This window comes from Tachysurus fulvidraco, chromosome 13 (assembly GCF_022655615.1).
Source record: "Tachysurus fulvidraco isolate hzauxx_2018 chromosome 13, HZAU_PFXX_2.0, whole genome shotgun sequence".
Taxonomy (NCBI): Eukaryota; Metazoa; Chordata; class Actinopteri; order Siluriformes; family Bagridae; genus Tachysurus; species Tachysurus fulvidraco.
The window spans coordinates 13,149,650-13,177,468 of record NC_062530.1 but is presented as its reverse complement, the minus strand read 5'-3'; the positions used below and the strand labels follow the sequence as shown (position 1 = coordinate 13,177,468).

The following is a 27,819-nucleotide window of genomic DNA, read 5'->3' as shown; positions in this document are numbered from 1 at the left end:
AAACAGTTGAAGATAAAAAAAAAAAAATACCTCAGCTTTATGCAGTCTTCAGCTGTTTAGTTTCATTGAGTCTCTTTGCTAATGATCAGATTCTTGATCTTGACTGACCTTATGTGCTATACTACTAATTATGTGCTCTAGTTGTAAAGAGTTTGTGTTACTGTGGACTTCCTGTAAGTGCAGACCAGTCTGATATTTTTTACTGATCTCTTTCATCAGCAATCAACAAGGTTTTTCATTCTGCTGACCCTCTCCATAGAGATTTTTTTTAAACACCATTCTGTGCAAACTTAAGAGGCGGTTGTATGGAAATCTCAGGAGATGAATAGTTTATTAACTACTCAAACCAGCCTGTTGGTACCAACAACCATGCCATCTGTAAAGTCAGACACATCACATTTCCCCCATGCTGGTGTTTGATCTTACATTAATTGTAGTTCTGGAACTGCCTCTGCATTGTATTATGCATTTTACTGAGGATACCTAATTAGCAGACTGGATAACACCCCAAACAGTTCTGACCCATCATGGCATGGATTCCACAAGATCTTGAAAGTCTGCTGTGATATTTGTCACAAAGACATTTAAATCATGTAAGTTGCATGATGGATCCTCAATGGATCAGACATGGATCTGTGGCAAGACAACAGCTTGAATTCTTGAATGTTCCTCAAACCACACTTAAGCAACTTTTGTAGTTTGGGAGGGAGCATTATTGTACTGAAAGAGGTCACAGCTATTAAAGAATTCTGATGTCATGAAGGAGCATATTTGGCCTGCAACATCATTTAGCAAGGTGGTATGTGTCAAAGTAACATACATATGAATTCAAAGACCCAAGGTTTTCCAGCAGAATGTTGCAGAGCATCCGAGGTGTTGAATCCCACATCCAAGTTGCCACTGCTGGACCCCTGAGCCAGGGCCTTCACCCTCAATTGCTTAGTTGTATAAAAATGTAAGTCACTACAGATAATGGTGCCTGTCAAACGCTTGTGTAAATGCTTTAGGGCCTTTTTACACCTGGTCACTTCATGTGTTTTCTCTGATCCGATAGCTATCTGATTTGTTAAAACTGTTCCATTTACATTAGGCCACATAAATGCGTCTTGGCGAATCGGATATCAATCTAATCTTTCTACTCCCGCCCAATATGCAAATATATTTCACCTCATTTCCGGGGTAATTGAAATGGAATATGCTTTGGCGTGTGCGATTGATACAAAAAACAGCATTTACTGTTTGCTGCATTTTCGCTGGCAGCAGCAGTGCATTTTAAGACCCAAAGAGACACCTGGGTGAAAGATCGGAGCCAGCACTGTTGGGAAAACATATTTGTTTCCGGCGCGATGCACGACTCGCGAGTCACTTGCGAGTGCTGTACTTCCGTTTGGGAGGAGTTTAGTGCTGACGTATGTGGCTTGAACAACCACATTCATTTACACCTGTCCAGTATCATATGAAATGCGTCCCAGACCACCTCCTGAAGTGGTTTGAGCGATCGGATTTGTATCCGTCTCGAAACCGTTTCCGAGGGCATTTACACATGGTCTTTTTACGATCGGATAGCTATCGGATCACAGAAAACGCATGAAGTGACCAGATGTAAAAAGCCCCTTAGTTTTGATGCTCCCATGTAGGGGTGTGCCATATCATACCGTCTATTAAAACTCTGGTGTAATTTTGTACATGATAGTGTCATCTTGCAATAACAATGCTATATTAAAAGCTGCAGCGTGATGACGTATGGCGCATTTACTTTCCCTTGCCCGCACAGCAACAACACCTGCAAGAACAGTATGTCAGCCTCCGATGATTTAGTACCGAAAAGGGAAGCTACTTCAATAGTATGGATACATACTATGTAGTGGTTTGGTTACAAGAGGTTAGACCTCCAACAAAGCAAAATTTTTTGCAAAAAATGCAAGAAAACTGTTACCGCTAAAGGTGGAAACACAAGGAACTTGTTTCACCACTTGAATACAAAAACACACCATCGAGTACAACCAGGCTATGAAGGTACACGAGGAGGAAATAATAGCAGCTGATGTGTGGCCCGAAAGTAAACAAATGTCTCAACCGAGCATTGCTGGAGCATAAATTATGGCAGCGATATGATGCGACAGATTATTGTCAATGTATTCTTTTTTTTATCAGTCACAGATGCAGCAACAGAGAAGACAGCCATGTCTGAGATTGAGAAAATCACAGCTGAATTACACAGCTACTTGAACTGCACACCAGCAGACAGCAAGAGTGATCCCTTTATGTGGTGGAAAATGCATGAGATGAACTTTCCTTGGATCAGCCGTTTGGCCAAGAAAATAGTTATACTTGTACAGGTTCCAGCACTGACATTCTAACCTGACTTCCATTTTGTGTTTGCACAAAGAATTAGAGGCAATGCAACGGTTTCAGCACTTATATTCTACCTACTTTGATTTAACTATTACTTTGGTAGCATTTTTATTTACTTTTTATAGGCAGTCAGTTTTTTACATTTTGATGTATTGTCTAGATTGCTGCTGTTTGCTTACATTTGTTCTTAAAATTTTAGGCCAATTTTATTAGGTGACAATATTGTGACTGTCACAACTATTGCCCTATAATGCTGCTGCTGCCACTTTATGACAATAGATTTACACTTCAAATTAGGTAGTCTGTTATCAATGATGGATCACTGGATGGAAAATGCTACTTCATTTTGTTTGCTCTAATAAATGCTGCTGCCTGCCAGCTACAATTGGCAATAAAATGTTCCATATTTTTTTATATACCGTCATAAATATGATTATTGCAAAATGTTCTTGAAATATCATGATGTACTGTAATTTTGAGGGTATGTCGCCCACCCCTACTCCCATGCCTATTGTCACTTTCAGCAGTGAACGGGGTCTTGGGCACTCTGACTGGTCTGTAGCTGTGTAGCTCTGTATGCTTCAATGAACACTGCTCAAAAAATTAAGTGAACACTTAAATGAACAAAATATTCAAGTTGAAGATCTTTACATACAACAATCACATTATGACCAGTGACAGTTGAAAAAGGCTGATCATCTTTTCATCATGGCACCTATTAGTTACTGGGAAATATAAGGCTGCAAGTGAACATATTGTTTTCAAAATTGATGCATTAGAAGCAGGAAAATGGGCAAGTGTAGGGATTTGAATGAGTTTGAGAAGGGCCAAATTGTGATGCCCAGATGACAGGATAAGAGCTTCTCCAAACCTACAGCACCTGTGGGATGTTCCCAGGCTGCAGTGGTCAGTATCTATTAAAAGTGGTCCAAGAAAGGGACAGTGGTGATCCGACAACAGGGTCATGGGCGGCCAATTCTCAAATTGCTAAAGAAGTTAATGCTGGAAAGGTGTGATGAAAATTGCCAATGTACAGCTGGGTCTTTCTATCCATTCGGATGTTACTTTGACACATACCACCTACCTAAGCATTGTTACAGACAGACTTTGTCAGCACAGATCATGTCATTGTTGCTCCCTTTCATGGAAATGCTATTTCCTGATGCCTGTGGAATCTTTCAGCAGGATAATGCACCCTGCAGCAAAGCAGAAATGGCTCAGGAATGGTTTGAGGAGCACAACAACATGGTGCCAGATACCAAAGCACACATTCAGGGTTCTAGTGGAGTCCATCCCTCAACAGGTTATTGCTGTTTTGGCGGCAAATGGCGGAGCAACACAATATTAGGAAGGTGGTCATAGTTTTATGCCTGATTGGAGTCTATACGTTGTGACAGTGGTCAATGGAAACTCAATGAGTCAGCTCAGAGACTGCTGGATTCAAAATCACACCAAGAAATAAGGTAAAGGAAAAAATAAAAATTGCAGCCTTGTCGAACTTGAATCTCATCATGGCAATTCCTAATGTAAGCCAGTAGTGTGTATGGATGCCCACTCGCCTGCATGCAGGCCTGACAATGTGTGGGCATGCTCCTAGAGGAGATGGCAATTGGTGTCATGGGGATCTCCTCCCATACCTGTATTAAGGCATCAATAATCTCCTGGACTGTGGTGCTACTTGGATGTTTTCAGATGCGCGATACATAAAATCCCAGAGGATGTTAGTTGGATTTAATTCTGGGGAATGTGTGGATCAGTTAGTGGCATCACTGCCTACACACTCTGTTTGCATAAGACTGGGCATTGTCATGCACCAGGAGGAACCCTGGACCCAATGTATCAGTGTAAGATTTGACAATGGCTCTGAGGATTGTGCTATCAGCAGAACAGCAGTAAGGGTACTTGTCAATACCTCACCAGAATTCTGCCATTACATAAGTGTGTATATATGTGATGCTCCAAGATGGCGCCGAGCATGGCAGCAGTGTTGCGAGCTCCGAGGAAACTTTGCAGTTTTTCATTTATCTTACTAGGTATTCTGCTGTCCTGCGTGTTGGAAGTTGTTTGCATAACTGCCTACGACAGACACACCCTTCTAAATATAGGTTCCTATGTCGTGAAACTCAAACCGGACTTTGAGTTCTTGAACGCTGGCGATTTGTTTACCAACACCGCATCGGAGCCCTTTGTCTGGGCCGCACAAACGTGACCGAGGAAACGCCGCCAGAAAAGAGGGAAGAGAGCCGGCATCCTTGTTAGACTCAGACGTCGTCCCCTCCGACCTCCTCTCCCAACCATTTTGCTGGCTAATGTTCAGTCACTAGACAATAAACTCCGTGAACTACGGGCACGTATCTCCTGCCAACGAGAAACGAGGGACTGCTGCATTATTTCCCTCAGAAACCTGGATGTCTGCGGAGGTTCCAGACTCCGCCATCGAGCTCATGGGGTTCTCCGTGCACCACTCGGACAGGACGAAAGAGCTCACAGGGAAAAGCAGAGGCGGAGGTGTTTGTTTTTTTAACAACAACTTGTGGTGTGATGAAAGGAACCTACACTCTATTAAATCCTTCTGCTCCCTTGATCTGGAATTTCTTATGCTTCTGTGTTGACCATTCTGGCTACCGAGGGAATATAGAGCGGTCATTATCACAGCTGTTTATATTCCTCCTCAAGCTAACACAGACCAGGCACTCAAGGAACTGTATGGGAATATAAGTGAGCAGGAAACCGCGCACCCAGATGTAGCATTTATTGTAACAGGGGACTTTAACAAAGCCAACTTCAGAACAATAGCTCCAAAATACCTCCAACACATCACCATCAACACGCGTGGTGACCGTGTACTGGACCACTGCTTGTACAGCCACACACAGCTCCAACGTCATCATCAAATTTGCTGATGATACAACGGTGATAGGCCTGATCACAGACAACAATGAGACGGCCTACAGAGAAGAGGTGAGCACCCTGACTAAATGGTGTCAGAAGAACCACCTCTCACTAAACATTGACAAGACCAAGGAGCTGGTGGTAGATTTCAGGAGACAGAGCAGAGAACACGGACCCATCACCATCGAAAAGACACCTGTGGAGCGTGTGAGCAGCTTTAAGTTTCTGGGTGTCAACATCAGTGAGGATCTCACCTGGTCCACACACACTGACGCAGTGCCGAAGAAGGCACACCAATGCCTATTCTTCCTGAGATGGCTGAGGAAGTTTGGAATGAGCCCCAGCATCCTCAGAACATTTTACACCTGCACTATAGAGAGCATCCTGACGGGCTGCATCACTGCCTGGTTTGGAAACAGCACCGCTGGCAACCGTAAAGCTCTGAAAAGGGTCGTGCGAACTGCCAGCCACATTGTTGGAGGTGAGCTTCCCTCCCTCCAGGACATCTACAACAGGCGGTGTATAAGAAAAGCTAGGAGGATCTCTAATGACTCCAGCCACCCGTCCCACAGACTGCTCTCTCTGCTTCCCTCAGGAAGACGTCTCCGCAGCATCCGATCCCGCACTAGTCGACTGAGGGATAGCTTTTTCCCCTCAGGCCATCAGACTAATTAACAGCCATAACTAACAAAGCATACAGCATACTCCCACAATATGGTATGCTACACACTGCACTCAAACGTCAACAGTTCAACACTGGACTATACACACACACGTACACTGCATTCGTACTGCATCAGTACACACGGGACTATACACACACACTGCATTTAATTTAAAATAACAATCTATCTGACAATAAGCTATCGGTACCACAGGACATTTCTGTATCTGTACAGTCTGTTGCACCTTACATGTTACATATATATTACATGTATATAATACTTATAAGTATAAATATAAACAATATATATAAGTATATGTATGTATATATACATATATGTCTAGTAGTACACTGTGTGTACTGACTATGTATGATCACTTTGCATCCTTTCCACATTTGCCGCATTTACACATTTCAAATGGTTCTAAGCATTTTGCACATTTTTTAAACTGTTTGTAAATTGTTCTATTTACGTTTCTTAACTACTATATGTGAATGGTTCTGCAATTTCTGGAGCTCGCTCCCAAGAATTTCTCTCACCATGGCACATGTGCCGTGGTGATGTGACAAAGGTGACTTGACTTGATATGTTTTCTTGAAACCTTTTTGTTTACTTTGGCTGCACAATGTACTGTATAATATACAGAATGAACACTGGTGTATATGTCCTGTAGTGTTGTTTTTTTGTCTGCACTGTCTTTTTTTTCTTTTTTCTTCTTCTTCTTCTTCTTCTTCTTACACTGTATGCACTAGGCACTTTATGTAGCTAGGACAACTTTAAGTCTTTAGCTCTGTCTTGTTTTATGCAGTTTGATAATTTTTGTAGCATCATGATCCTGGAGAATCGTTCTTTCATTTCAATATGACCTGCCTCAGCTATATGAATTGCCTTGCAAAAGTATTCATATACAATGTACGTTTTCATATTTTGTCACATTACAACTACAAACAAATGTACATAAACATTCAAAGTACTGACTCTGAGCAGCTGAATACAAATGCATGGCACACTTGTGAGAGATTTATTTGTAAAAAATACTGGACACCATTTACCATTTATCTTCTAATTCACAATTGTGTCCATCACACATAATCCCAATAAAATACATGCTACAAAATGGATCTGTGTGACTTACAAATGCTAAAATTGTCATGGCTAAATAGCAGGTCTTGAGTATGTTTCCAGGATTCCGTGTTTAGTACCTTTCAAAGGAATACAAAACATAAGGGTGAACTGCAGTGAATTAGAAGGTGTTTAGATGGGTGTTTTGTTTAGATGGGATGTTATGGCAGGTGTGTGTGTGTGTAAAAATAATTTCTCTATTCCTTTCTTCATTTCTAGATCTTTTTGCTTTAAAAAGAAGTCTAAATCAGGCAGTGTCAAAGCTGAAGTTCCTCTAAAGGTAATTAGTGCAAATGAGTGTCATTTACAAAATAATGTTTCACAAAAAAACAAAACTCCCTTTTTTATTATATATATATATATATATATATATATATATATATATATATATATATATATATCTAGAAACTCAATGAGAACACAACCATGACGTATTTATGTCTACTTTTCTTTTGTCTTTTGGACAAGGCCAAGTCCGAGACCTTCAACCCAGTTGCCAACCTGTTTGCAGTAAGCAAACCTAGTTATATTGAGCCTTTCATCAGCAGATTGAATAAACCACAAAAGAACCAACTTGCAGGCAACAGTGGCATCACAGCCATAGGTGTAGGTGAGGATTACATCTTGTCTGCTATTCCAATGGATGACTGGGACCACTCTGATGATTTTAAAACTGCAGTCAATGGAGAAGGAGCAGGACCAGATCGGTCAATTAAAGGTAATGGAGCTTAGATTTGCAATACTGAGCAAAGGAATTTGCCAATTACATCCAATTTGGATCTTTTGGAACATCAAACAAATGTTTGCGTTTTCACAGAAATTCTTGCCGTTGATGAGGATGTCCCCCAGTTAAAACCTCATCAATACAAAACACAGAATTTCAATCAAACACAAGTCAGTGCTAATTGACTGTGAAGAAAAAAGCACTACCATTAAGCCTTCCGAAGAAATTAAGGGGAATTTCAGCTGTTCAACAGGCCGTTGTCTCTCTCTATTCATTGATTATGATTTATTTGTATCTTTATCACTTTGAGGAATAAAAGGTCAGAATTTTTATAAACTGAGGAAACTGCAGGTTTCTTCTCCAGTTTTTAATGTAATGAAATTTGCTTATAGAAATTTGCTCCTTTTGGGAAGGATCAGAATTTTGGTTGATGCACAGCAGTTAGGGCTGTGAATCTCTAGGTAGACAATGACTTGATTCAAATTCGATTCATATGTTTTTGATTTGATTTAAGAGAATTCAGTTCAAACTGATTCACAACGAAATTAGATTTGATGTAAGGATTCTGTATATTATAAGCATCTGCATCTAAGCAATTAAATTCAAATTTTGGGAAATTTATGATCTTTCAGCAACTTGATCCAGAACTTTAGGGCTTTACCTGCCTTAATGCATTTTAAACACTGGGCTGCTGAATTTGCTGTTTTAAAACATTTGTATCACTTTATAATGATCTACCAATCCCTCTCAAAAACCTCCAAATATCTAAACATTTTGGAATATATTTTTCAAGGTATGAATGTTTGGCACACAATTCTAATCTTTCAGCAAATCACTTAGAAAATTATCCATGCTCTATTGTAGTAGATTTTAAATCTGCTGTTAGGATATTATGGTAGGAACTGTCATTTAAGTGTTCCAGTATGTCACAAAGGGCCTTCCTAATTGGTCTTAAAGGAGCCATGTTTACATCTGACATTTTATCTTGGTAAATATACAATATGAATGGGGTAGTAGCAGATTTATTAACAATACAAATTTGTGTGAACACCATTTATTCTAATTATTAAAACTACTGTACTAACAGAGTGTATTATCTTAGTATCTTGCAGGAAAATGACAGATGACCAAGGACCTTTGAAAGGTTTGAATCCAGCACTGTATTTCAGGATGTGTTAAAATCATATGCAGTAATAACAACGAATAAAGTTGTGTAGAGGAGCTTATGGTAATATAATTAATTTAACTCAACAAAACAGTTTTCTTAACTTTTGTACTTTTTTCCGATGATCTGTTTAGGGTTTGATGATGATCTTTTTGGTGTTATGGAATCTATTTGTTGTATGGTGGACACTATCCCTGAAAATGAGCTTATGTCCCTGACCTATGGCACAGAATTGCTTTTACTGAGAGCTCACAGGTAAAAAGAAAAAGTACTAGTTTTAGCTTTTGAGCTAGCATTTTTTAAGTTGGTCTTATTTAAATTACACAAATCAACACAGTTGATCACAGTTTGTACCATTATCAAATATATGATGGTTTCCATAGGAAAAGGATTGTTGCTGATGCTGCATTGTTGTGGCAAACAGACAGAGGATCCAACGCTCACCCCAGGTCGCTTCACAAAAGAAGCTCTGCTGTCACAAGCAAATGCGACTGTTCATCTACACATTTTCAGCTCAGTAAATCCAATGCTTCTGTAATGTTCCTGGATTCCAACAGGAGTACCTATAAAGATTCAGACTGCATTAAAAATGATGATGATCAAGGGGACAACTGCAGCCAGAATCCTTCCCTTTTTCAGGCTGTGAATGAACATGATGAAATGCTATCAGGCCAGAACAGTGGTAATGGAAACAGTCAGTCAGGAGAATGTTCCTTGAGTGTGTCCTTCAGTCACTCAGGTCAGTCTGTGAAACAAGGGAAAACGGTACATTTTATCTCTCCGCCAAATACAGTTAAAGTGGATAATGTGGACAGCAATGTGTTACTTTGTGGGACTGTTTTACAAAAGTGCAAAGCATCTAATGATGTGATTGACCTCTGCATTGGTGACTTTGACATTGACGACTTCAGTGACAATGATATCCAGGATTATTGTAAGGAACCCGCAGCTTTATCTGTGTCAGGGAGTTCCAGTGTACTACCACAGGTTTGGGAAGGAGGGCTCTCAAACTCTTGTGATACAAAAAGTGTTGTCACCTCAACTGCTGTAGTGAAGCTTATTAAACCATGGTTACCTGGTTAGTAGTGATAAGCTACATAAATGTTTTATTTGCTGTCCTTTGTGTGGATTAATTTTGCATTATATTCTAATAGTCTGTAGTACTAAGAGAATGTAATGTGTTTCTGTAGAGATTACATCCAGAAATCCAGCACATGATCGCTTCTGTGGCTTCAACTTTCCACACTCTCCAGAGATGATGAAGATTTTCCACAAAAAGTTTGGTCTTCATCAGTTCAGATTTAATCAGCTAGAAGCCATCAATGCTACGCTGCTCGGAGAGGACACATTTGTGCTAATGCCTACAGGTTTGAATTTCAGCACAAGGTGCTTGTATTAATATATCTGCTTTATGCTAGCAGATTTATCTAGGTATATATATATATATATATATATATATATATATATATATATATATATATATATATATATATATATTAAAAGTTGTATTCCTTAACAACCTCTGCAAACAACTGCCCTAGCCAAACTTGCCAAAGCACTAGTGGATTAGTGGCACAAATCATTGAAAAAATAACAACGATGAGACGATATATACAACGATACACACACACACACACATATATAAAATGTGTGTGAAAAAAAATTAATGAATATATATAGAAATCCATTGTTGTTTCACAGTTTAACTTCCTTTAACTACAGGAGGGGGTAAAAGCCTTTGCTATCAGCTGCCTGCCTGTGTTTCTACTGGAGTGACTGTCGTGATATCTCCACTTCGTTCACTTATTGTGGATCAGATCCAGAAGCTTACAACTTTGGATGTAAACAACTTTAGGATTCTGCTTCAATAAATTCAATACTAATTGTTTTGTAAATGTGTTGTGACTTGTTTGTTTATTTAATTTATTTATTCATTTATTCATTTATTTATTTATTTTTAATAAATAGGTCCCCGCAACTAGCCTATCTGGGGGAAAAAGTGACTATGAGGCAGGACAAATCTACATGCAGCTTTCCAAGAGTGATCCAGTCATCAAACTGCTTTATGCTACTCCTGAAAAGGTTTATATTTTAAGAAGTATACAGTACTTGGACCAATGATATTATAGACAAAGTATAGAGCAAACAGTATAGAGCAAACAGTTGTTAGTATGGACTATGTAGTGTTTATGCTATGTGTTTATACTTACTAAGAAGCTCTAGCTTTGTAGTCTTAACATGCTTCTCTGAGCATACTGCCACATTTTTAATGCACTTAATGTTTTTAATGCTTATTTTATATTATACTAAGTTGATTTGATGCATCTGCTTTCATGTCTGGTAAACATATGTGCATGTATGCCACAAGGTCTGTGCAAGTGGGAGGATGATCAGTGCACTGAAGAATCTGTATGAGCGAGGTCTGCTTGCCCGTTTTGTCATCGATGAGGCACACTGTGTCAGCCAGGTAGACAAGACACACATTGTACAGTTCCGTTACTCATTATGTTGGCTTTGTAGAAGCCAACATTCTGATTTCTGTTATAAGATTATTATTATGAAAGTGAAAGTGACGTGACATACGGCTAAGTACGGTGACCCATACTCAGAATTCGTTCTCTGCATTTGACCCATCCAAAGTGCACACACACAGCAGTGAACACACACACACCGTGAACACACACCCGGAGCAGTGGGCATCCGTTATAAGCTTATTATTATTATTATTATTATTATTATTAGACAAAAAATTATTTAAAAAATGCAGCCTACGGCTTTCGAGCCACATGCACGAAATTCGGATATGTCGTAGACCCTGGACTGAAGTTTGTTGCTTCTTTTTTTCTAAGCGATCGGAATTCCGGAACGGAAGCTCAAAGTGGCCTTTTTTCCCAAATTTGCACAACATGGACATGTGACATCAAAAACACTCAGCACAATGAGGTGAACTGCCCCACGGGTATTCTGGTCACGTCACGTGACGTCACGTGTAGCCCCGCCCCCAAAACAAGCGAAATAGAAAGTTTGCACAACATGGACATGTGACGTATCAAAACACTCAGCACAATGAGGGGAACTGCCCCACGGGTATTCTGGCCACGTGAGGTCACGTGAAAATTAAAAATTTGCACAACAGGGACATTTGACACATCAAAACACTCCGCACAATGAGGGGAACTGGTCACGTCACGTGACGTCACGTGTAGCCCCACCCCCAAAACAAGCGAAATAAAAAATTTGCACAACATGGACATGTGACATATCAAAACACTCAGCACAATGGGGGGAACTGCCCCACGGGTATTCTGGCCACGTGAGGTCACGTGAAAATTAAAAATTTGCACAACAGGGACATGTGACATATCAAAACACTCAGCACAATGAGGGGAACTGCCCCACGGGTATTCTGGCCACGTGAGGTCACGTGAAAATTAAAAATTTGCACAACAGGGACATTTGACACATCAAAACACTCCGCCCAATGAGGGGAACTGGTCACGTCACGTGACGTCACGTGTAGCCCCACCCCCAAAACAAGCGAAATAAAAAATTTGCACAACATGGACATGTGACATATCAAAACACTCAGCACAATGAGGGGAACTGCCCCACGGGTATTCTGGCCACGTGAGGTCACGTGAAAATTAAAAATTTGCACAACATGAACATGTGATGTATCAAAACACTCAGCACAATGAGGGGAACTACCTCACGGGTATTCGGATCACGTCACATACTCATGTCCGCTCACCTCCAAAAGTACTGGCACCCTAGCGGTCCAGTAGCTTTCACAATCTTTGTCCACTCGCCTCCAAAATGCACCGGCCTTTGCGAATTCTTGCACCGTCAAAGCCAACATCAAAGTTTGTCGCAACGAACTTTACAAATCTAGTTATTATTCTTCTTAGTCAAAATTTTTTTTTAAAAAATGCGGCCTATGGCTTTCGAGCCACATGCACCAAATTCGGATATGTCGTAGACCCTGGTCTGAAGTTTGCACCGAAATCGGACAGGTTCTTTAGGACCTTTCTACGGACGAACATTTCATTCCGGAGTTCCGACAGAATTTACGGTTTCCCGTAGTCGACGGTTGAACAGCCCATAGACTTGAATGGGGAATTCCGAAAAAGCTCTCTCACACACAATACATCCAACATTTAAGAATTGCATGTACTGTTATATGCAGTATAATAAGTAGAATCCCATAATGACTGCAGTATTGACATGAAATGTCCAAACCCTCAGTAGCCACTTTTTGCCAAAAGTATTGGCACCCCACCGGGTATTCTGGTGACGTCACTCGACACCACATGATGTCACATGTAGCCCAGCCCCCAAAACAAGTGAAATCAAAAATTTGCACAACATGGACATGTGACATATCAAAACACTCAGCACAATGAGGGGAACTGCCCCACGGGTATTATGGTCACGTCACGTGACGTCACGTGAAAATTAAAAATTTGGACATATGAACAACATGGACATATGACATATGTCCATGTTGTGCAAATTAAAAATTTGCACAACATAGACATATGACATATCAAAACACTCAGCACAATGAGGGGAACTGCCCCATGGGTATTATGGTCACGTCACGTGACGTCACGTGAAAATTAAAAATTTGCACCACATGGACATGTGACGTATCAAACACTCAGCACAATGAGGGGAACTACCTCACGGGTATTCGGATCATGTCACATGCTCATGTCCGCTCACCTCCAAAAGTATTGGCACCCTAGCGGTCCAGTAGCTTTCACAATCTTTCTGTCCAATCGCCTCCAAAATGCATCGGCCTTTGCAAATACTTGCACCATCAAAGCCAACATCAAAGTTTGTCGCGACGAACTTTACAAATCTAGTTTGTTGTTGTTTTTTTTCTTGAACAAAAGGTTGTGAGTTCAGATCCCATCACCACTACCAAGCTTTCACTAATGGTAATTTGAGCAGGACTGCAAACTGCTCATTTGTGTTTCTGTAAATGATGGTTAATACCATAGTGTTTATATTTATTTTTATGCTGTTTGTAGTGGGGACATGATTTCAGGCCAGACTATAAGCGAATGCATGAACTGCGCCGGAAGTTTCCCAAAGTTCCTATCATGGCACTGACGGCCACAGCCACACCTAGGGTCCAGAAGGACATCCTTAACCAGTTGGCCATGACTCAACCACAAGTGTAAGTCTTAACATTGTCAAATATTATTTACATAATGGTTTTACCAACATTGTTTAAAAAACACCTATCTGGACAGCAATAAAATGACAAAAGGAGATTTCAAGTCCATTGTATTTTTTGTGAAACAGGATGTTTACATGACATAACTCCTGGCAAAAATGATGAAATCACCTCACTTAGAGGATGTTCACTCAGATTTTTTACTTTATTTCCAACAAACAAATAACAGATGTAACGCAAAGTTTTTTTCAGTCGATTAAATCCTACCTTTGTGAAACATGCATCAACAAATTAACTTACATTTTCTTTTTATTATTGGTCTGTTTTATTCCTAATCAAGTAAAGGAAAAAAGTATGGAATTATCTTGTATTTTCTATTTCTAAGTATTATCCTTTCATTCATTTGTTTATTTACTATAAAGTAAAAAAGCAGGGTGAACATCATCGAAGTGTGGTGATTGCATAATTTTTGCCAGGGGTTGTATGCTGTTCAGACCGCCAGGAGGAAGTGATTTTACCATCTGTGTGCCTGGACTGAGAACCGTTTCTCATGTCTGTCAATCACACTGTTTACTCTTACCCTAGATTCTCAATGAGCTTCAATAGACACAATCTCAAATATTCTATATTACCTAAAAACCCCAAGAAAATTGCAGAGGACTGTATTCACTGGATCAAGAAATATTATCCATGTGAGTATCATGCATTTTAAACTTAGTAGTATGTAGTAGTTTTTAAGGTAATTTCTTCACTAATTAATAATTAAGGTAATTTCTTCACTCAGATGACTCCGGAATTGTATATTGCCTGTCACGAAATGACTGTGACAGCATGTCTAATAGTCTTCAGGGGGCAGGCATTGCAGCACTAGCATATCACGCTGGAATAAATGACAGTGACCGAGAATATGTCCAAAACAAATGGATTAACCAGGATGGTTGTCAGGTAATGGGCTTTTAAAACTTTTTTTTTTAAATAATAATAATAAATGTTGTAGAGAGAAACACAAATATGATTGAGAAGGAAGGTAGATAAACTGAAGGAAGGTAGATACAGTATTGTTCAAAATAATAGCAGTACAATGTGACTAGCCAGAATAATCCAGGTTTTTAGTATATTTTTTATTGATACGTGACAAACAAGTTACCAGTAGGTGCAGTGGATTCTCAGAAAACAAACAAGACCCAGCATTCATGATATGCACGCTCATAAGGCTGTGCAATTGGGCAATTAGTTGAAAATAGCAGTGTCTGCCGTTGACTGTACAAACTCAAAACTATTTTGTACAAACGTTTTTGTTTCTAGGATTTAGCAATCCTGTGAATCACTAAACTAATATTTAGTTGTATGACCACAGTTTTTTAAAACTGCTTCACATCTGTGTGGCATCGAGTCAACCAACTTGTGGCACATCTGTGTTATTCCACTCCATGATTCTTTAACAACATTCCACAATTCATTTACATTTCTTGGTTTTGCTTCAGAAACAGCATTTTTGATTGCTGTTCTCCCACAAGTTCTCGATTGGATTAAGGTCCGGGATTGGGCTGGCCACTCCATAACATTAATTTTGTTGGTTTGGAACCAAGACTTTGCTCATTTACTAGTGTGTTTGGGGTCATTGTCTTGTTGAAACAACCATTTCAAGGGCATGTCCTCTTCAGCATAAGGCAACATGACCTCTTCAAGTATTTTGACATATGCAAACTGATCCATGATCCCTTGTATGCGATAAATAGGCCCAACACGATAGTAGGAGAAACGCCCATATCATGATACTTGCACCACCATGCTGTTTACTGATGTACTGTTTACTGTGGCTTGAATTCAGAGTTTGGGGTTCGTCTCACTTGGGCCGTTGGACCCAACAAGAACAATTTTACTCTCATCAGTCCACAAAATGTTCCTCCATTTCTCTTTAGGCCAGTTGATGTGTTCTTTGGCAAATTGTAACCTCTTCTTGCCTTTTTTTTTTTTTTTTTTTAACAGAGGGACTTTGTGGGGGATTCTTGAAAATAGATTAGCTTCACACAGACATCTTCTAACTCTCACAGTAATTACAGGTAACTCCAGACTGTCTTTGATCATCCTGGAGCTGATCATTGGCTGAGCCTTTGCCATTCTGGTTATTCTTCGATCCATTTTGATGGTTGTCTTCCGTTTTCTTCCACGTCTCTGGTTCTGCTCTCCATTTTAAGGCATTGGAGATCATTTTAGCTGAACAGCCTATAATCATTTGCACCTCTTTATAGGTTTTCTCCTCTCCAATCAACTTTTTAATCAAAGTACGCTGTTATTCTGAACAATGTCTTGAACGACCCATTTTCCCCAGGCTTTCAAATGCATGTTCAACAAGTGCTGGCTTCATCCTTAAATAGGGGCCACCTGATTGACACCTGTTTTTTTTTTTCACAAAATTGATGACCTCAGTGATTGAATGCCACACTACTATTTTTTTGAACACACCCCTTTCAACTAATTGCCCAATTGCACAGACTTACGAGCGTGCATATCATGAATGCTGGGTCTTGTTTGTTTTCTGAGAATCTACTGCACCTACTGGTAACTTGTTTGCCACGTAGCAACAAAAATATACTAAAAACCTGGATTATTCATGTTAGTCACATTCTACTGCTATTATTTTGAACAATACTGTAAATTCTCCACATGTCCACAGAGTGTTGCTAATTCCTTCCATTTTTTTTAATGTTACATAAGGCTTCATGTATGGGTCAAGCTTTTATAATCATATAAGCTTAATTTGAAGGTTTGTACAAAGATTTTGTAGTAAGCAGGCTTGCTTATATAGTTAATTTGGTTCTAAATTACTGTTTGTAATATGATCTATTATGCAAATCCTGTATAGGTCATATGTGCCACTATTGCATTTGGCATGGGCATTGACAAGCCTGATGTGCGTTATGTGATCCATGCCAGCCTACCCAAGTCAGTGGAGGGCTACTATCAAGAATCAGGCAGAGCTGGCCGGGATGGAGACATCTCCCACTGCATTCTCTTCTATTCTTACACAGATGTGATTCGCATTAAAAGACTAATAGCCAGTACGTATACTTATACTGCAGTACTTAGTTGAACTGTTTTTTCTTTATTTGAATGTCTTACTCTATTTTAAGTGTGCATGCACTTGGGGCCTTATGTATGTATAACTCTGTATTGGTATATCAGAAGTATTATGAATGCACAAAGCTTCAGAGATCACAACTAACAGAAAATTGGCACATTAGAGTTGCCTTTTTGTATTAATTGTGTAAAGATTTATATTTAATGCACATATTATTAGTTATACCTGGACATTTATGTAATTATCTAATTATCTAATCACCATTTGGTCCTAGTGTGAATGCATGAAAAAGTGATCTGAGTGGAAGGGATGTTTGTGCCAGACATGCTGATTTGAATATTACAGAAACCTGTGATCTGCTTGGATGTTTGCACATTACAGTCTACAAATAACAGAGATATGTGGTTATGTTGGGCATAAGTAAGTTTAAAAAAAAATGCTACTATCTTTAACTGTCAGCTTCTGGTGAGACTGTACCCACTATAGCCTCAGATTTCTGTTCTTGGCAGAGTGAAACCTTTTCTGACTTTGTTGCCCATCAACCTAAGATTTGACAACAATATTTCCAACAATAAATAGTTATGGCAGGTGTTATGTGCATAAAGTATAGTATGTGCATAACAGGAGTATGTGCCAGTTGTCCAAAAAAATTATATATTGTGCAAATGTATGCATTGTGAACAAGATCAACCAAGATATATACAGTTTAAGTACAGATAATATACATAAATGGATGTAAACTGGGGTAAAGCAATGAATTTACTGTTATATAAAACTATAATTGATAGAAAAGCTGTAAAGAAATGTACAGAGTGGAGCAGAGTTGCAATGTGATTACAGATAGTGAAGTATTAGCATTAGTGAGACAACCAGGATCTTAGTATTGTAGAGTTCAGTAATTTTATGGTTGTTCAGAAATCACTGGCTTTGAACCTGCTGGTTCTGGGGCAGATGTTCCTGTTTCTCTTCCTGGATGGAAAGAGGTTGAACAGTTTGTGACCTTGAGTCCTTGATGATCTTGTATGCTCTGTGCAGATGAACTTTGAGTCTTCTCGGGATGTAAGGTGCTGTTCCTAACCATAGTTGAAGTGTTATAATGCCATGACAGGTCCTACGATATGTGGATGCACAGGAACTAAAAGCTGGAGACACGCTCTATTTTATTCCCCTTGATGTAGATAGGGGAGTGTCTGCTAATAGTTTTCCACAACGAGCACTTTTGTGGCACTGAGGATGAGGTTGTTAACAGAACACCATGATGACAGGCTTTGGATTTCCCTAGGATGATTAGTCATTGTTGCTGATCTGACCAGCTAGTGGTATCTGCATTAATGTCATTTTAAAATTGATAGTCTGTGATTCTCTCTGTTTTGCCATTTAATTTTGTTATTTTCTAATGATGCTGTTGTCCATGTGGTTGCTTTCTTTGAATTAAATATTATAAAAATTGTGAAAGTCCATAAGAGATTGCACAGCAGACTTCATGGTTGAGAATAATATTCTCTCGTGTGTGCTGTGATGCCTTACCAAACAGATATGGATTTTTCCATACAGCAATATGGTCTGAAATGTGTTCCTGTTTTTCATGTTACTACATGAACACATTTATATTGCTGAATTATAGGATGTACACTTTTTTAAACTTTTTAATTGTCTGGTTTCAAAATGGTTTACTTTTTGACTACATAATGAAATTTTGTTTTTTAAATCAGCTGTGTTTTTTTGTTAATTACCTTGGCCATTACAAAGTGCTGAAAAATGTGACTCCTTACATCAATCTTACATATCATCCCCTAAAATGCCTTTGCATCAATACATTTTATACACTTTTCTTTGTTAAATCATACATTTGTAATCAGAATGTAATCTGATTATTAGTCTATGTGGTGCATCTACCACATGAAAGTGTGTATAATGAATTATTTGTTATAAGCCAGTTCTGTTATATAAATTAATCCACACCACCTGACCAAACAATTTGAAAATTAAACAGCTCTGTGGTGTAAATAATAGTAAATACTGATAGTTTATTAGAATCACTTACCATTGTAATGTAGTAATAATGATTTCATATAATATCACTTTAGTGGACAAAGAAGGCAACCACCAATCCAAAGCCATTCACATAAACAACCTGCACAGCATGGTACATTTCTGTGAAAATGTGACCGAGTGTAGGAGGATTCAGCTACTGGCATACTTTGGAGAGCACAAATTTAATAAAGATTTTTGCAAGGAGCATCCAGAGGTCATCTGTGACAACTGTGCCCGACCACACGTAAGGTCCTTAAATCATCTACCAATTATGCAAGTGTGTTCATTTATGCAGCACCAATTTTTTATGTTGCCCATTGATTTGAAATGAGTGGTAATTAGTGAACTATTGAAGGAAAAAGTGGATGTATAGGACTAGTGGTTTTCTCTCTGCTCTATTTGCTCATTTATTTTATTTATTTTACTAAATACTTGTGGGTTTAAAAATTATAGTTGGTGTGTGTGTGTATATAAATGTATAATAATCATGTTAGAAATTCTGTTCTTTTAGCAATACAAGGAAAGAACTGTTACTGAGGATGTAAAGAAGATTGTGCGGTTTATACAGGAAAACTGTGAAAAGGTTGTTGGCAAATCTTTCCAGCAAAACAGACTCACACTAAATATGCTCATTGACATTTATTTGGGTAAGAGTTTCAGCAATCAGTGTTTTTAAAATCAATGAAATGAATATAATACACTTTAAAAGCAAAATCTCAACAGGCTCGAAAAGTGCCAGAATCAAGTCAGGCATATATGGGATCGGAGCAGCATGCTCCAAACACAATGCAGAAAGGCTTTTTAGGAAACTAGTGCTGGACCACATTCTAAAGGAGGACCTATACATTACTAACAATGGACAAGCTGTTGCCTACATTTCAGCTGGCCTTAAAGCCACAGACATCCTCAGTGGCATCTTGCAGGTATCATGCACGATTATTTATACTCCCTTAGGTAGTGCTCTTTAAGTAGTTGCTTTCAACATTATTACTGAGGTATAGTCTCTTATACATCTTGATGGCATTTTATAAATTTTTTCTATGTAGTCTACTGCAAGTGTGTTCAGTTGATCTTTTATTCAAAGAGATAATTATTCCAAGCAATTCAGAGTTTTTTGTTTACATGGTATCAACTATATAATACTAATTGGTCTCCTTTTATGTTTATAATGTTTTTATTTCAGGTCACTTTCCATGAGACCGAGAGTGCCTCTAGCATCAGAAAGCACAAGGACACTATGATTAAAAGTGTTTCTAAGAGGGAGGAAATCGTGAAAAACTGCCTGGAAGAGCTTAATGAGCTGTGCAAAAAGCTTGGCAAAGTGTTTGGGCTTCATTATTACAACATATTTTCCACAGTCACTTTGAAAAAGATTGCTGGTAAGTTTTTTATACGTATATACAAAAACAATGTAATGTGTAAACTACAAAGAAAATTTGAGATCAAACTTAATTTTTGAAACTAAAGGCTGCTTAAGACCATTAGAGCAAACAGATTTTTTACTTTATCTTTTTTTTTACTTTATATTTATTTTGCATTTTGAAAGCTACAAAATTGTTATAATAACTTAAAAATTGAGCATTATTGAGTCAGCCTACAATGTGGTGTTCTGCAGTCTACACTGGAAAGCCTAAAATATGAAAAATCCTTGGCCTGTATTCATAAAGATTCTTAGAGTTGCTTCTAGTGACATAATTCTAAGAAAATTCTTAGAAATGTGGGCAATTTTTGTTACATTTAAGGAGAAGATCCTAATAAAAAGGCTTAAGTTTTTTAGCAGCTCTTGATCCTTATGATAGATGTTTTGAAGATCTTGAAACCATGACTCCCACTGAGTTCTGAAATCTTCTGGGAGTAGTTTGTCCCAACTAACTTTGTATCTGCATAGTTGTTGTAAAATCTGCTTTCCACGTAGGATGAAAGGTGCTACAAACCCCAATGGGTTGTAAATCTAGGCTACTGTAGATAACACTTCTCTTCTGGTTATTGGGTGTTCTCTGACAGTAACACTGAACTGAAAGTCATCAGAGGTGTCTCTTAAAGCCACATCTAGGTCTTTGACACTTTCCACACACTCTTCCTTTGGTATAGATTTCAATAAATTCTTTCTGATGGAAATTGAATTGTGTAGTCTAGGTTTACCAGTGCTGCAGAGTAGTTTTCTGTCCTCCTTTATGAGCTGGATTGCCTCAGCATCCAGCATTACACTTACCAGTACATCAAAATAAAAATTCCTTTGGAAGAATGTAACTGTGCTTTGGTTAAATTGACCCTGACTTTCAGTGGCTAGATGTTTACATAGAAAATTGCCACAGCCATCTGAGGAAGCTGCCCCAAGTAGATGTACTTTCATCCTAAAAATTGATTGTGGAGCACTTAAACTACCGTTCTCCAACCATAAACACATTAACTAGTCCTGGCCTTTACTTCTTACATGGAACTGATGGAACATTCTTCTGGGACCCTTTCTACATCACCACAAATAATTATGTCTTTCATGAAGTTTACATAGTCAGAAATCAGATTTCTGCATCCTTATGACAAAGTTTCTTTGATCTGAGTCTTGCATGCGTAGTGCATGTCACCTTTTGAGGTTCATTGTGGCTTTGGGTTCAGGTGTCACTTGCCTTACAATGATGTGATGACTTATTCCAATTGAATGGTCATCATGCTCTCATAGGTCACCATAACTCGTATGCTCCAGCCAAGTTCAGTTTTCTGTGCAAAAGTTTGGTTCTCCTCCACACATATGACCTTTCTAGTCATTAGAGCCTGTGGGCAGTTGTACCCAATCAGCATGCCAATTTCACATTCCTTTTGTGGAGAAATGTGTTCTACATCTTGTACCAAATTAGGCCATGCATTAGTATGAAAATTAATTTTCTTGAAAGAGTATAGCTCTCTTATTTGTAGGCCTCTGAGTCTTTTTTTCAGGGTACAATTTTCTCTTTTGATGACATTCTAGATAGCGTCAACTTTAGCTGTTCTGTGTTTGCATCTAGAGGAAGAGACGTTCTTCACACTTGCTCTACCATAATCTTGCTCAGCAGCATCATCTCGTTTTTTAAAACCTAGGATATACTAGATTGAACAGAATTATTTTCAGAATACTTGAAGGCAGGAGACAAACTAGTAGAAACTGAAGATTAAGCTCAAATAGCTATTTTTGAATGCTGTTAATGTGTGCTTGTAAGATATTGCTGGTTAACGTTTTTATATTATATATATATATATATATATATTAGCCACCTAGCCAAGCTATTTAACATTTCATAAATGCTGTCAAAGTGATGTAGACCTTTTAAAATGTTCTTTCTGAAATTCCCTTCCCTCTCAACGTATAGGCTCTGTCACATCTATGAAGCTCCCCAGAAGGTAGCTTTTTGCAGAGCCCTAGACTCTGTCTGCACTAACTTTGACACTTGTTTCAGGGTGGCTACCAAACCCTGAGTCTCCTCACTTGGTTGTAAAAATTTTTAAATAATTAATGTTTATCTGTACATAATCTGCGTATATAGTTTAATCAAAATACTGAAGTGAATGTTCTAGACTAAATTAGGCTATTGTCTTTCAAATCAACCCCTTTAAAGTGAGCATCCCTTATGTGTTCTTAACATTAAAAAGCAGCTTATCTGACCTTTGTTCCTGAAGGAATGTCAGGCACGAGCAGATTTTGGAATATTCATGCAGAGCAGAGTTGAACTTTTGCTCCCTTCAGGAAATAAACGAAACTTTAGCTCTTCAGCTACAGATCTGGGCCCGTATCCCTAAAGAATTTTTGTGCAAAAAGTGGCTCCTAGCGGCCAAATTCTAAGAAAATTCTCAGTCATGACGTTTTCTTAGAGTTTCCCCTAAAAGTGACACAAAAATCCCAGTTAATATAAAAGCTATTCCTCAAGATTCCTAGCGCTTAAAAGGGCTCCTAAGGCGAGATCTGCTAAGAGCAGGGAAGAGGACTTTTAGTGGCTTTGGAGTTCCCCTAAGCAGCTGCACAAAATGGCCAACAGAGGAGGCAGGAGAGATGTCCTGCAAACACTGGATGACAGGAAATTATTGAGACGCTACAGATTGGATCGTGCAGGAATCATGTTTGTGGTGGATCTCCTTAGAGATGCAATTACTTCACCAACTCGACGCCACAACGCTATTACACCGGAGAAGAAAGTAATCACAGACATTGATAAAAGCTGAGCCGTGTTACCCTCGTTAAGACCACACTGAGTTGTAACATTGTAATTTCTACTTCATTAAGGACAGCCCCTTGAGATAGGCCATCTTGTTTTCAATGGGGTCCATATGGGAGTGAAAGTACAAAATATGTCAGCTAGGATATTAATATGAGTAAATAAGACACGAATGATTATTTGAACAGGGTGTAATGAGCTTAAGTTTTCACATATTTTAGATTCTAATGTTAGGCTATAACCCCTACAGCTTACTATTCATTTTCCAGATATTTTCTTGAATGTGAAATATTATTTACAATTACAGTCTGCATAAGAATAGAGTGTATGATTATGTTTATTGATTTGAGGGTACATCCTTTGCTCATTATCACCAAAAGTTCATTTTCATCAAACTTGTAGGATCAACCAATCACGGCTTTTGAAATGATGAGTCATACCTAGCAACGGGGTCAACCACACCTCCTCATTAAGATAGGATTTTCCATCCATTCCTTGCTCAGAGTTCACTGAAAATGTTCTGGAATCACTTCTAAGCTAAAACTCCTGGCAAGGAATTTTTAGGTTAAGTTAGGAGCTCTCTGAGAGGATTCTCAGAATCTTTAGGGATACGGGCCCTGTAGCATACCTAGTAAAAGGGTCAGCACTGCTTCCTCTCTAAAATAAAAGTTTTTGATTTTCCTTGTTCAGAGTTACTCTGAGATCACTCTTGAGCTAAGATTCCTAGCTAGGAATTTTTAAAATAAGTTAGGAGCTCTCTGAGATTTGTGAATACTGGCCTGGCCTATAAGGTTTTAAATAGTGAGTTTTAAAACCTTAAAAAAAGTTTTCTCTGTTGATAAACAGGAATTGCTAGAAGTTTAAATGGTGGATGTCTTCTAATGGCAGTCACCATTATTCTGTTATATGAAGCAGAAAAAATTCTACAGGGCTTCATATAAAACTTATGAGATGAAAGGGACTAAAGGAAGAATAAATAATACTGGGTGACACATTTAGCCTTTTTTGTTATTTTTGCTGCCTGTTCTTGTTCTTTGCATTGATTTTTCATTGCTACATTCATACTTTACTGCTACATGTCAAGTCAAGAAGCTGTTTATTGTCATTTGAACCACATATAACTGATACAGTACACTGCGAATTAAAACAACACAAAGCTATGGACTTAAAGTAAGTTGTCCTAGTAGCATAAAGTGCAATGTGTGGTACCTAGTGCCAACAGTGTGTGACAAAAGACAGTGCAGACAGACAATGCAAAACACTACAGGGCAAATATACAAAATAGCGCCAACTAGTATGATCCTTCTGATCTGTTTATGACCAAATGAAAAACAAACACTAATGTTTTTCCCATTAATGCTACTTTGCTTAGAAACTGTTGTCAGAAACATTTGCATTGCAACAACAATTTCCAAAATTTTGCGATGTCTTCTGAGTATCTTTTGATGACCTAAGAGTAACACACACCCCTCCCTCCGACCAGAAACTCTGTCTGCTGACCCTGAAGTGCTACTGCAGATTGATGGCGTGACTGAAGACAAACTAGAGAAGTATGGTGCTGAGCTTATTGAGCTACTGCAGAAATACTCAAAATGGAAGCTCTCAGGTGGGGATATTTACACACACAAAAACAATTAGATAACAAATTTTATTTTGCATTATTATAACTATGTAAGGCTAATGAACCTATTGTTTTTATTAGGATTAGGGCTTTTTGTTGTTTCACTCATGTATATCCAGATATACAGCACTTTGTGCTCTATAAATAAAATAAACTAGAAACTTGAGAACAAACCAAAGGTTGTACAGATATGAAATTTAGATTTAATTTAATTTAAATTTTTTTCTTTATTTTAATATTAAATTAACGAAGCACTCTGATTAAAACATTTAATGATTTTGCATAGACATTAATTGAACACTTCAGGATTTCAGTCAATGGCAATACAACAAACACCTATAGCACTGGGGTTATATTTATATTTATTTATTTGGATACTAGGGATGTACCGATACCACTTTTTCTCTACCGATCGGATTCCGATACCGGCGTTTGCAGTATCGGCCGATACCGATCCCATATCTGTGTTCTTTTCTACCTTTAAAACTAAAGAATGTATTAGTTGCTAGTAGATTTATTTGTTTCTGGCTAAGAAATACAAAAATGCCCATTACTGGATGAAAAATGGAAACACAAGAAACCTTTAAAAAAAAGTATTAATGCAGTAGCAAACAGTACTTTTGACAGTTGGTGGTATAACAATCTAAACCATATATACTGCAATTATTAAATAAAATTATTTTTTGACGAAAAGGCAATATTTTAAAGCGAATCTTAAATTAGAACTCTTGAAACACAATGCAAAATGTATTAAACAGTAAACCTTGCACCCAAATGAGTGACAGGTAAATGGAAAGGAGCCTGCTGTTGTGCAATATATTTCCTATAAAATTTATTATATTTATTTTCATTAATGCAATTTAATATATAAGCGTATTTTTCTTATAAGTTTTAGCAGTAGTCAACCACCACGGGCATGGGTGTCGGAAGCAAATAAAAAGTGTGTGTGTCCTGTCCCACCCACATATAATGGTTCTGACGCCCATAGATTTCAGGAAGCAGGAACGTGGTCAATGCTGTAGGTACAACATGGAATGGAGTTTAATTTATTAGGGCATTCCTCAAGTAGAATGGATCCGACTGGCGACGCTCTGAAAAGTAATATAAAAAAAGACATGTGCGCTGAATAGAGACGGTAAAAGTGGGTGGGTCCAATATTATTGGTCTTAAAAAGTGGGTGGGTCCTGTCCCATCCACATATAATGGTTCCGACACCCATGACCACGGGTATTGGATTGCAACCACCTGCGGTTGTTGTGGTAGATGGCAGGTTTTCATTCCCTTAAGTAAAATTCAGCTGCCTTACGTTTTTAAATATATTAATAAACAACAGTTTAAAACAATGATTTTCTTTTCCCCCTGAAGTTGAGGAGCAGACTAAGGGTTCTCAATCTATTGATGGTGAAGATGGCAACTTGTCTGTCTACATTAGAAGCAGCAAAAGTCATGGGGGAAAGAGAAAAAAAACAACCTCATCAAAGAACCCCAAAAGGCGCAGGGGATACAACAAACAGAACTCCACAACATGGTCAGTTTTTGATTTAGAGCCAAGTATTTGATTCAGTATTTGATTTAATAAACCCAAACAGCTTGACAAAATCTATCACTATGCCACTGCAGAATTAGTCCCAGTATTTGTGCTAACGAAATGTCTTCAAGTTTGTTATTTGGTTACTTGAAAACTTTTACTCTTTTACAGGTTGATAAATCCAAACAGTCATTAGCTTTGTTTTAATTTACCATAATGTATCTAATGATTAATTAGAATTATGGCATGAGCTTAATCCACAGATTGATTGATTTTAAAAACTAATTTGTTTCAATTTGGATTCAATTTCAGTGGAAACTGGTCTTCATCTATTCAAGAAAAACACACAGGAGGTGACCAGGTCTCTAAGCATGTTCCTTCAGCTCCAGCAAGGAAGAAACCAGGCTTCATGGCACTGCCCATCCCAAAGAGTGCTGAGCTGCCATACCATAATTCTGCCTTCTCTTAATGCTTGAAGATGGCTGAGTCTTCAAGCACTGCATTTTCGAATTCTTTCTGTTTAGTTTGTGTTGAACTGTATAGTTCATTTATATTTTTTTATACTTGTATATTATATGTTTAGAATGAAAGTAATTTAAAATCTTCAGATACAAATGTTCTAGCTAATCTAGTAATAGCTTTAATTTCAAATCTTTTTTGCAATTTCTGTCATTTTAGGCAAAATACACTTCAAAATATATTTCAGACTTTGAGTGGAGTGAGTAATCCTCCAACTAAAATGGTTTTGATGGGGATTATTTAGATTGGGGAAAATAATAACATTGTGTTTGTTTGGGGGGGATTCAATGTGATTTGCAAAAAAAAATACAAATAAATCAAAAAACCTAAAAATTAATTTTGCGTACACCCTTGCCCCATAGTATACACAAGAAAAATTCATTTGAGTGCAGCTAGACTAATGCCTTCCTTACTAGCCTAGGCATTATTGTGGTTAAGCCATACTGTTTCTATTTTTAGAATTTTAAATAAAAATGTATTTTATAATTACTATGTATGTCAGATGTTTAGAGTGGGTTTATTGTTTTAAGTAACCAACCTGGGCCTTTGATCCTTGGTCTTCATGTTTAGGTACAATTACAGTCTATATATTTGAATGAATGTGCAGGTGCTCCCAAAAAACTCAGTAATGAAATCAGCCAATCGTGTGTCAGCACTGAAATTTAAAAATGTCATGCAGATAGATGTCAAAAGCTTTGGTTAATGTTCACATCAGAATGAAGAAAAAGTATGATCTCTGCAAT

At 38.1% G+C, this 27,819-nt stretch overlaps 1 protein-coding gene across 6 annotated transcripts in view; it reads left to right on the top strand.

Annotated features, from left to right (window-relative positions):
- The window catches only part of blm (BLM RecQ like helicase), a 35,602-nt gene extending 8,030 nt beyond the window's left edge, over positions 1-27,572 (top strand). For 2 of the 6 annotated variants that reach the window (XM_027161674.2, XM_047822400.1), the window contains 20 exons: positions 7,254-7,314; positions 7,503-7,752; positions 8,861-8,902; positions 9,058-9,178; positions 9,307-10,001; positions 10,114-10,290; positions 10,646-10,764; positions 10,892-11,005; positions 11,292-11,390; positions 13,960-14,108; positions 14,694-14,800; positions 14,893-15,053; positions 16,975-17,170; positions 19,278-19,468; positions 19,736-19,871; positions 19,948-20,147; positions 20,408-20,603; positions 24,892-25,014; positions 26,395-26,557; positions 26,870-27,572. In XM_027161674.2, coding sequence (XP_027017475.1) covers positions 7,254-7,314; positions 7,503-7,752; positions 8,861-8,902; positions 9,058-9,178; positions 9,307-10,001; positions 10,114-10,290; positions 10,646-10,764; positions 10,892-11,005; positions 11,292-11,390; positions 13,960-14,108; positions 14,694-14,800; positions 14,893-15,053; positions 16,975-17,170; positions 19,278-19,468; positions 19,736-19,871; positions 19,948-20,147; positions 20,408-20,603; positions 24,892-25,014; positions 26,395-26,557; positions 26,870-27,026 — 3,457 coding nt within the window. In that variant the 3' untranslated portion in view covers positions 27,027-27,572. Of the gene's footprint in view, positions 1-7,253; positions 7,315-7,502; positions 7,753-7,851; positions 8,903-9,057; positions 9,179-9,306; positions 10,002-10,113; positions 10,291-10,645; positions 10,765-10,891; positions 11,006-11,291; positions 11,391-13,959; positions 14,109-14,693; positions 14,801-14,892; positions 15,054-16,974; positions 17,171-19,277; positions 19,469-19,735; positions 19,872-19,947; positions 20,148-20,407; positions 20,604-24,891; positions 25,015-26,394; positions 26,558-26,869 lie in introns of all 6 variants that reach the window. The other 4 variants (XM_027161677.2, XM_027161676.2, XM_047822401.1 and 1 more) reach the window with 4 other exon arrangements.
- Positions 27,573-27,819: the final 247 nt, after the last annotated feature.